We start from the raw sequence: 11,306 nt of genomic DNA on the forward strand, positions 1-11,306 counted from the left end.
GCTCCTTGATGACCTGTCTCTGACTGTATTCACTGTCTAACCCCAACCCGTTCCTTGATGACCTGTCTCTGTATTCAGTGTCTAACCCCTACCTGCTCCTTAATGACTTGTCTCTGTATTCAGTGTCTAACCCCTACCTGCTCCTTAATGACCTGTCTCTGTATTCACTGTCTAACCCCAACCTGCTCCTTAATGACCTGTCTCTGTATTCACTGTCCAACCCCTACCTGCTCCTTGATGACCTGTCGGTTAAACAGTGAAAACAGAAAGCCTACATCTCTACCGGACCCAGGCATAGCCTAAAGAAATAGCCTGAAGTTGTAGCCTGAGTCCGTAGCCTCAAGGTGTAGCCGTTAAGGTGCAGCCTAGGTGCAGCCTAGGTGTAGCCTTAAGGTGCAGCCTAAAGACGTAGCATAAAGGTGTAGCCTTAAGGTGTAGCCCGAGGGTGTCATGGCCCTGGTGTCTCCAACAAAGTAATGACAGATGAGTCCTGGATGTGCAGATGTGCCTAAGGAGGGGTATTACCTCCCCATGACCTACAGTCAAACTAGACCCTTTGAAAGCCCATTCCCTTTTCTACAAAGGTCACTCAACTCAAATACCAAACATTGCCGGCGCCGGTAAAATGTCTCTCACACATAACTGACACGTTACACAACAAGAGCAGGAGGAATGTTTCAGCTGACTCTGCAAACGGCGGTTTGTTCGATTATTGGGTTTAGCTTCAGGATTTCCAACACCAGGTGTTTAAGACGGGGGGGTCATCCTTGAACCTTGACTGGAGGCGGGCAAGCAGGTGGATTCATTATTAAGAGAGGGGATATTTGGGACCTTTCATGTTTTCTTGCTTCCGTTTTTTTACTTCTTCTTCTTTCTGTAAAAACAGTCGCGTAAGGGAATTTCTTCCTTTGACCTCTGAACCAAGAGGGGCCGAGTGGACATGATGGGAACCAGAGAACTGCAACTCTGGTTATTTAGATTCAGACGCTTTTTCTTTTTTCAAAGCGACTTACAGTGAACTCAGATGTGTGTCATTCACAGGAACAAGGACACTGGGAATCGAACCCAGTACCGTTTTGCTGGGAGTCAAACACCCTCACCACCGTTAGATCCATTCCTGAACACAAGTCACCGCCGAAACACAGGTGAACGTAAACACGACACAACATTGAACACCATCCCAGCCCCTCGGTAATGAGGTGCGTGTTTGGTGCCAGCTATCGACGTCCCTACCCAGCGATCCGTCGGCAGGCTGATAACCTCTGAGTGTGTCTGCAGCGGCCCTGAGTCTGAGCTGCCCCCCCATACAGACTGGCAGGTCTGATTGATCGCAGCCCAGGTTCATGTTGCAGCCGTCCAGTGAGCTGGAGACACAGAAGCCTAGCTGATCTCAGACCCCGGGCTTGAAGCCTGTCTATGAGAGTGGAACATTTACAGAGACCCACAGCATCAACACTGGGCCGTCACCGAGTAAGAAGGGCGCTGGTTCGAGGTTAAAAAGTGTTCTTGGCTGTTTCTAAGTTGCTTATCTGTCCTAAAAGGTTGCGGCGTCTCTTAAAGACACAACAACCTGATTCAGTACTCCAATAAAGTGCTTATCTAAGCACACTGCACTCCCTCTTTAGCTGTGTGCAGCTCTCTCAGGCCCTCAACCACACGCTACTACGGCTCTCTTTATTGCTGTTGCTTTTGTTGTTGTTGTTGTTGTTGTTGTTGTTGTTGTAATTTGCAGTGTAGCGCCAACAAAGTCACATGGACAGCACTGCAGTGTCAAAGCAAATCAATATCTAGGAGGAATCGTGCGCCTTTATCGGAGGTCTCACGGACAGGAATGGCCCGCTGCATCGGAATGGCAGATGGAATGGAATCTGCGGAGCAAGCGAGGTTGATGCCGCTGCTTGGTCACCACTATCCTGTTGGACCGCTTTAGGCATTTCTTTCAGACAAATATCACAAGGAGCAGTATAAAAAAAATCAATAATAATAATAATCATCAACTAATTGCTCCTTCCTTCCAAAAATGAAATCCAATAATCCCTTCACACGTCAAGCCAAGAGCCAAGCCTCATCCACACATGGCCCCCTGGGGGGGGGGGGAACACACTCCAACCCATGTACACCCCGCCGCGACCGCCGTGACCCCCCCTGACCCCCCCTGAACCCCCCCACACGACCCTACCTGCGATGCGGTAGACGGCCCTCTCCGCGGCGTCCAGGACGTCCCCGGAGGCCGACTTGGAGCGCTTGATGCGGTGGTGCTTGGGCAGGTTCCAGGGCAGGGTGTCCCCGCGCACCGGGGACGAGCTGACGGCGCCGCCGCGCTCCAGGCCGCCGCCGCCGCCGCCGCTCCGGTCGAGGCCGCAGGAGCTCTCCTCGGACGCCGCCCGCACCAGGGGCCGGCGCTCGGAACGCCCCGTCCACTCCTCCATGGGCTGGGGGGGGGTCGCCCCGGCCTGGGGGGGGAGGAGGAGAGGAGGAGAGGGGAGGAAGGGGGGAGGAGAGGAGGGAGGAGGGATAAGGGGTGAGGGGGTTGAGGGGGAGGGAGAAGGGGTGAGGGGGGGGGGGGGGGGGGAGAAGGAGTGAGGGGGAGGGAGAAGAGGGGGAGGAGGACGTGGAGGGAGGAGGGTGAGGGGGGTGGTAGAGGGAGGAGGAGAGGGGAGGGGGGAGGGAGGAGGAGAGGGGAGGAGAGGAGGGAGGAGGGAGGAGGGATAAGGGGTGAGGGGGTAGAGGGGGAGGGAGAAGGATTGAGGGGGAGGGAGAAGGGGTGAGGAGAAGAGGGGGAGGAGGACGTGGAGGGAGGCACACATTAGCCTATAGTGGAAACACTCTGCAGGACACACTGTGTGTGTTTGTACCTGGGACCAGGTTGGCTGCACTGTACCTGACAAACAAATACATAATTCAGTGTTGGTACATTGAGCACGTGAGAAAACCAGAATTCAAATATGTCATATTTTTGTTTTAATATATTAATCATGATGTCACAAAACGTTGATATTGTATCTGCCATAAAGCCTCCCCTCACCTTGGTTCCTATCATAATCTGTGACCTTGTTTCGGGACATAAAGATGTCTTTAATAATCGTGAATCATGATGATATTACATCGATATTGACAGCGTTGGGAAATAATAATGATTATATTTTAATAACCATTTCCCTTTTTTGTCAATTGTATGATATTCTACATAGACTATAATATGTTAAGTGTCGTGATACAATGATTTCAATATTACTACAATTTTTTTTGGGTCATATTTGAATTCTGGTTTTGCAGCAGGTAGAGGACGTGACGGGACCAGAACAGACCGGTTCCGGCGCAGCGTCTCCAGGGCAGCGGGTAAGAGCACTGGGCCATTTTTGATGATGCGTAAAGCAGGCGCCACCTCAGAGTCTCCGCTGGCCTCCTTTCTGCTGACTCACCTGCACTGAAGGGGCTGCCTCCCCCCACCCCCGCCCCCACCCCCGCCCCCCCCCCCCCCATCAAACCCAGTCCAAAGGTACTGGGTTTGATCTCTGCTATCCATCGGCATCCCAGGGCAAGATGGCCGCCCCCCTTCTCCTTATAATTTCCCGACTCAGTCTGAATTCACTGCAAATCACTTTGTGTTAAAGCATCGTCATAATATATGAGGATGGAAACGTTCTGGTTTAGATCAATGGAAACATTTCGGTTTGGAAAGCCAGTTTGTGAGATAAATATCAGGCTACTAAACATTAACAATGGGTTACTTATACATACAGATACACTCATCCAACCCCCAATCTCTCCTTACTGTAGTGTTTCCTATCCCTGCTATAAAGCCACTCTTCAGATTCCTACAGAAGATTATTTCAAACGAATTATGAAATACAAGGAAATAGGCGGAATGATTCAAAAGATCCAAGCTGCATTAGAGCAAATGATGAGATTCACTTCATCATCATCCTCTTCTTCATCTGCACATCCTAGCCTTCATCATCATCGTTAATGGCTAGGGAGAGGAGTCTGAGAGCTAGTCAATACTGGACCACAGCTTCTGGCCTGAGAGGCAACAGACCCTAACATAACGCTCTGAATGAAGCATCAGGAATATACAGTATAAACTGCTACTCCTGCTTGGAGGATTAACACAATAGAGTATTATATCACCCAGAACACGTACAAACAACTGTGCTTTGGCTAGTGATAAACTGAAAGAATAGCTTGCATTGTTCATATATAATACTAAAACACAAATAATCTAAAACAAACAATCGCATTCTTATTTAAATAAGTAGCGTACCGACTCTTTGGAAGGGTAGGTGTCTTATATTAAGGGCCATTCACTGCCGTCACCCAAGCCTGTTGATGGCCTGTTTAAAATACAGAGAGCTTTAGGGGTCTCTGTATAGTTACCAAGCAACTTTAGCATTTTTATAGAAACTCAAAGACATAGTAGAAGTCCTGAGCGCATTGGCTGCTGCGGCAATGGTAAAGGACTTCAGCAGCAGATGAATCACTACAGAACGGTTCTGATCCAGAGGACTGAGACGACTGAGGTTGAAGAGCGGCTGTGTGACGGCCGTGAGTGATGGAGTGAGTTAAGACGCGGTCGGCTGTCCTTTGAACCGCCAGATTAGCCTACAGCCAGCTCAGCTCGGAGTTGGGACGGATTCAAATAAATAAATAAATAAATAGATAAATAAATAAATTCAATATATATTTTTTTTTTTAAACTCCTCTGAACCTTTTTCCAACACTATTTCATTATTTCCGATTTTTTTTGTGTCCAACTCGACAGTCGGTTTGATAAATGATTTGAGAAACAGGAAAATGTATTTCCAAGTGCAATGCACTTGGAAATATATCCTCCGGGAAGACCGGGATTAATGCAGTCCTCTGCATCTGTATCTGAATAGGTGTGCATCCACTGCGCTGGATGATGCTTCTTAATGTAGGCTATAGCCTAGTGCAAACACCATGCGGGTCTGGCTTCACTAAGAGGAGACCTAAAGAATGTATAACCAGGGCTATTTTACCGCATCGTTGATGCAGCAGTAAGACAGCATCACCGGGCGCTCCGCGTCCTCTGGGGTACTCACGACTCAAGAGTAACGGGCTGCTGCTCACTCCGTCGTGGGGACTCGGAACTCACTCCTGGGCGAACTATACTCCTTCGATTCTGTTCACTTGCTCAGATACCATCCACGAACGACCGGTCCTAGGGCAGCCCAAACTTCCGAGTATCATCATCATCATCATCATCATCATCATGAACTGCGGCACAAGGCGCGCCTGCGTCAGAAGAGCGCGGTGGTTCAGATGAGGACAAGGATACACTGGTTTCCTGTATAGGTGCACCGCCGGGCAACACGACCAAGGCTGTCTGCTGCCAGATCTGCTCTGCACCTGCCCAGGCTACCTTTGAAGCTATAGCCTATGCTAGGACCTCTTTGCTAGGATGACTCTACGGCGAGATGGGGTTGCGGTGTGTGACTGCGCAAAGTCACGCAGCGGGGTACACGGCGAGACCCCGCAGGCAGCTCACACCTCCTCGGCAGCGTGTTGTTTACTACAGAGGGCGGTGATCTGGGTCCGAACCACGGTGCATTTGCAGAGGAACACATGCAACACCTCATGCTCCTAGAATATTATAATTAGGATCGTTTTTTGGTGCGTGGTGTTCGGATCGACAAAACTACATGTGGGTCGTCGTGATATATGCAAAATACACGCATGGACAGGGTCACACTGACTCTGTCATCTCAAATGAATTAATCTCTGCTGAATGTACCCCATTATTAATTCGTGTGTTATTAAAATGCACATATGTATATATAAATGGGAAAAGGAAAGGAGGTGCAATGAGTGTTAGTTTAGGGGTATAAGGGGGGGGGGGGGGGGGGGGGGTGGCCCATGTGACCTTCTGGGTGTTGATGGGCTTTACGTGTACCGCTCCTGGTGCCAGCTTCTGTGCCAACTTTGTGTGCATTGATGCATGTCAAAGTAGACTAGACTGCAATTGTGAACCAAACCAAGGGCGCAGATCTCATTACAACTTAGAGGGGGACCACAAACTTCTAAAGTTTATGGAATTTCTTTAAAAGTATTTTCTGAAGGGCACATCAATCAACGCCTATGATCTGATCTGCTGTAACAGACACACATAGCCATTAGCTTAAAATATAGATTAATTATTTTAGTAATAATTTATATTGGGGGGACAACTTCTTTATATGGCCAATCCGCACACCTGGATGATATAATGATAGACGAGAACAAGCCTACAGAAGCTAATCAGGGTCACCCCAGATGACAATGTAATTTGAAGATGTTGTAAAACAACCCCATGCACTCAGTAAAGGACACCATCACAAATTATTATTATAGGGCTGTGTACTCCTTCCTGTTGTACCTGCTCATCGACACCACCACTATCATCATCTTCATCATCATCATCATCATCACCACCTCCATGTTCCCCATCCTCCTAATCATTATCTGCATCATCATCACTACAACCCTCTGCATCATCATCATCTTCACCACCTTTACCAACACCACCATCACCGTCATCTTCCTCAGCACCACCACCACCATCACCTTCATTATCACCATCACCATCCTGATATTTATCTGCATCCTCATCACAATCATCCTCACGACCACCACCACCCTCATCCCTAATCATTATTATACAACCTTATGCACAAAGTAATTTCTGTAAGTATTTTCTTCAGTTTCAATATTTCCCACCTTTTCCGTGTCATCGACGGCCATCTTTTCCATTCCGGCTTTATTGCCTCGTCTCTTCCTCTTCCTCAGTCCAGGACCTGGAGCTTCCTGCTGTCCAGAGGGTACGACCACGTCCTGTCCAGTGGGGACAACTTCCTGTCTAGAGGTGACTGCTTCCTGTTTAGAGACGACAGCCTCCTCCGCCTTGTCTTCTTCATCTAGGAGAAAGGCAACATGCTTCTCTTTCGTCTTCTTCTTTTTCTGAAACAAAAACAAATCAAATCATATTATTAAACCAAAATTTGCCAAATTCCACAGTGAAACAAAACAAGGCTACAAATGGCTTCACGCAATACAGAACCTCGTTCCCAGGTGTCCTCCTCTCACAACTGATCACCGAAGCCCCACTTAATTTTAATCCAGGCCTTGAATTCATTTTGAGGAAGAACTCAATTGGTTTTCTGGAAGATCTTGCAGTTCTTAGAAGATTTAGAAGTCTGGAGAACATTTAGCAGTCTGGAGAACATTTAGCAGGCTGGAGAACATTTAGCAGTCTGGAGTACATTGAGCAGTTTGGAGAGTGGAAGATTGTCTAGTGGAGATGTTCGGTCCAATTTGAGTGTGTCTCATTTGGACACTGACCCCCCCCCCCCCCCCTCGCTTGGCAGGCTGTGGTGAAACCAGAACAAAGACGTTTGTTCCCATTCCCTTGCCATTGATTTGATGAGCGCTGTCAGGTAAACAAATAGCCCTCTGTTCTTCTGAATCTTTGAAGGACTCAGGGTTACCCCGAAAACTAGCCTGCAACCATCGAAAACCAAATCTAGCGAGCTTCAAATTAAGATCTCTTTCGGAAAATGTGTCAATATCTTTTTTATAAAAAAGTAGATGTCTAAGTACTAATGAAAATGTTGGCAATTTTATTTCAGATTGTTATAAAAATAACTCCTTCAGAAAAGCCCTTTTCTTAAAATCAGTTAAAGGACAAAACTAAAATCAATTCATATGAAACAGACAATGTATATATATTGAGGTCGATGCTATGTATGCTAATTGTTGGATAGCATTTTATTAAATGATGACTAACAACAATTTACCCCCCCCCCCCCCCCCCCCCTTTTTGAGTCACGGCCTGAAAATCATGCAGTATTGTTTCAAATTGAAGATTTAACAATTGGAATTTAAAATATTGGCTCCAGGCCATTCATTCATCCACAATCATTCAAACACAGCAGCACTCATGGGTTCGGACTGGAAGCTTTCGTGTTTCAATGGATACTGTGACAAACTGAAATGTAGAGGTCTGTCAGGAGACCCAGTGGGGCAGCTAGCTTTGTCAAACTATTGTAGCAGAGTCTCTCACTTGAGCCAGAGTTACATGTCGGTTTAAATACCCATAGCGAGCAATGTTGAGCAATCCATCTTCAAATGTCATGTCAAATATTTCTTTTCACAAAAGGCTAACTGTTCCACCTGTGTCCTGCGGCTATCCATTAGCTTCATTCTGCATGCACACATACTTGGCATGTAACAAGAGTATAAACCACGACAGATTTAAATTAAAGGGGATGTATACTTGTGATAAGATTAGTTTAAATGTAGATAGCTGAGCTGTAGTAAAAAAATTTGGTTACCATTTCGGAGCTATACATCGTCAATGACAACTGTTTTTACTGTTTCAAAAGGATATTCATTTTAGAGGTTTGGGAGTCCTGAGACCTTATTGAAAAATGGTGACTGTCCCGCCAAACTTGTACCCATTTGAGTTTGAAACAAACAGAGAAAATTACAGAAAGATAAAAACAGGTTTTGAATGAACTCCTAGGGAATGTATTAACATGAATTAAAATATGAACTGATGCATGTATGCACAAGATGTATAACCTTAAATATGAACCAAACTTTCAACTAATGTTTGAACTAATGTATGAACTTGACGTGTGAAATAAAATATGAACTACTGTAGGAACGAATGTCTGAACTAATGTATGAACTGAAAGCCCTCCAAGTTATTATCTGCAAAGACCACAGAAGCCATTTTCAACATGAGTTGGAGAACCCTAAGCAACAAGCGCTCTGTACGGATTGTTCTCCAGAGAGCGAACGAGAGAGCGAAAAAACCAAAGCCTCTCCGGTCTTTCCGAAGTCAGTAACAGTCTTTGTTGGCTCATGAGGAGGCTCATCTCCTCTCCACATCGGCCACACACACAGACACCGTTACTCATGGAGACTCTCAATGCAATAACACACGCAGACAGCTCATTGCTTTGTGCTCTCCATCTGGGCATGATATGGCATTAATACCAGGACTTTATTACAGGGCTCCAGGCCGTCTCCGCAGCCCAGAGAATAAGCTAGGGTATGTCCCTACACCTAAGGATGGTAATTACGGATGTTCTGAAGGTTGAATGGCGTCTTGAATTTGAAGAATTTTAGCCTGAATATATGGCTTACCAAACAGTCAGTGGATACCTTTCTGAGATCTTTGGTGAAAATTTGTTCCAAACACTAGCGTGCGCATGTTTTAATATCTGCTTGATTATTATTTAGAGCATGTGAACTTCTACATGCACAATCCCTTTTTTCAGTTCAAGAAATTCAACGTGATACTTTGTTATGTAGTGTTTGCTCACGATCGACAGCAATGTACAAGTAAATGAGGCCCTCTACAGGCTAAAGTATGAATTATTTAAAAAGGACAGGATGCTCAGGCGTCTGTACCCGGGTTTAAGGCCTCTTTCGGTGGTCTTTAAAATGTACATTATTACTTTCCAATATATGTAACTAGGCCAAATCATAATCTATAATGGTACGATGAATTTTCTCACCTGGCGTGAACTCTTTGCCTTGGACTGGTTCACCATAACTGTTTACACAAAAATAAGGGAACAAAAAGTTAGTCTAGTTTCAGAACTGACACCTCTGGGCCGGGTTCAGGCACGAAAATGAACAAGTAACTCATTGATTACTGACTTATTGAAAATTAACTGACAAACTGCGTCGTTAAGTAGGCTTATTACTAAGGAACCTGAAAAAGAAAAAAAAAATACAGAGTAGGCTACATTTGAACTTTTGTGTTTCAAAGGTCTATTACAAACAGGTCTATTACAATTGTCTAACACATTAGGCCTATACCATGAGACCTGTAGGTCCAGTGATTTAGGGGGTGGTCATGTAGGCTCTGGAGAACTGAGTCACGCTGATCAGTTGCCATGACTCGTCAAATCTACCCAACTACCCAAGTTGGGTGGTTGGGTTGGCTGTGAACCCACTGGCTCTTTTATTGGCTGTTGGGTTGCCCAACACGGTTCACAGCCCGCTACACACCGCTCTTAAGTCTCCATGGAGTGTGTGTATCCAAGCATCAGTTTAAAAGGCATGCCTATATCATTATGGTTAAATGGTTTACCCGTGTATTGAAGGATAAATTCATTCATGAATGTACCATTGTATTCAGCCAAACTGTAAAAAGCACATTGGAACAGTAATCAAGGCCAACTTCAGCCGCAGAAAATTCCCTGTGCCAGCGATAGGTTCTGGAAAATGTAGGCGGGGTGGCGGTGTGTCTGTGTGTGGAGTGTGTGGAGTGTGTGGGGGGTGTGGGGAGGGGGGGGGGTCTCTTGGAAAGGAAATACTCTCTATTTACAATAATTGCAGCAGTTGTAAAAACAAATAAAAAGAGGTTCCACTAAATTCCCCATACAGTAGGCCTAACTCTAGCCGTCTTGTACTAGAAGTTTTGTTTCATTCGCCTCTCATCTTCCCTCCCCCGGAGACACACCTACCTTCCAGGTACCTCTCCAGCGCCGGCGAGGAGCCGCGGCTCCGGGCGTAGCAGCAGAAGAACAGCGCCCAGACCAGCAGAGTGGCCAAGACCAGGACCAGGACCCAGAGCAGCCGGGTCACAGCCGGGTTCGTGGCTGCCCATGCCATCAGCGCATCCACGTCGATACCCGAAAGTAAATCTGACGCCGTCATGTCACCGGTGTTGATGTATTAAGCGCTATGACTCCCTGTACTCTGCCGGTAGACGTGCGTCTTTGATCAGATGTTGGAGGCTACGAATCACGGGCTCCGTCTCTGGAGCGACTCGGGGCAGCACAGCGGCTGCGAGAGCAGGAAAAGCAGAAGCCACAGATGGGTACCAGCTGTTCCATGCACGGCTCTCAGACCTCAGCCCACGTCGACTTGCCGTGCACGACCGCGTGTGCGTGTTGAATCATAACTTAAGGGGAAAAAAGAAAAACGAACTACTAGGCTTGATGTATGCGCGCGTGTGTGTGTGTGTGTGTGTGTGTGTGTGTGTGTGTGTGTGTGTGTGTTCGTGTGTTTGGAGGAGTGGCCAGGAGTGTTATTTTTGTGTTTGACTGGAAGAAAAGCCACTCCCAAGGTGAACACGGATTGTCTGATGGTGTAAATGTGCACTGTCCACGCATGAAACATGATGGCACGTTAATTGCAGACGTGAGAAATGCCCCCGAGCGCCTTCACGCCCAGGTACCAGACGCCCTAAGAGGATAATGTCGGCGGGGAGTCGAGGCACTAATGACAGCCTGTCACTGCAGGATTTAACTAGATATCCGACATGATAAATCACACTCTGGGTTATA

General features: G+C 46.7%; 1 protein-coding gene across 1 annotated transcript; it reads right to left on the bottom strand.

The window, feature by feature from the left end:
* Positions 1-394: 394 nt before the first annotated feature.
* LOC132450996 (uncharacterized) lies at positions 395-11,000 on the bottom strand. The gene is made up of 5 exons (XM_060043214.1): positions 10,482-11,000; positions 9,525-9,562; positions 6,718-6,957; positions 2,180-2,453; positions 395-1,117 (listed from the first exon to the last, which is right to left on the bottom strand). Exons 1-5 carry the CDS (start codon positions 10,672-10,674, stop codon positions 1,032-1,034), a joined length of 831 nt encoding a protein of 276 aa, XP_059899197.1. The 5' UTR covers positions 10,675-11,000; the 3' UTR covers positions 395-1,031.
* Positions 11,001-11,306: the final 306 nt, after the last annotated feature.

Source organism: Gadus macrocephalus, chromosome 22 (assembly GCF_031168955.1).
Source record: "Gadus macrocephalus chromosome 22, ASM3116895v1".
NCBI lineage: Eukaryota > Metazoa > Chordata > Actinopteri > Gadiformes > Gadidae > Gadus > Gadus macrocephalus.

What these genes read in the sequence shown, in the direction of transcription:
- LOC132450996 (XM_060043214.1), bottom strand. Translation starts at nt 10,674, where the DNA reads ATGACGGCGTCAGATTTACTTTCGGGTATCGACGTGGATGCGCTGATG. An exon ending in GCTGGAGAGGTACCTGGAAG is followed by an intron (nt 9,563 to 10,481) that starts GTAGGTGTGTCT and finishes TTGTGTAAACAG; the next exon opens with TTATGGTGAACCAGTCCAAG. An exon ending in GGCCGTCTACCGCATCGCAG is followed by an intron (nt 1,118 to 2,179) that starts GTAGGGTCGTGT and finishes ACTTGTGTTCAG; the next exon opens with GAATGGATCTAACGGTGGTG.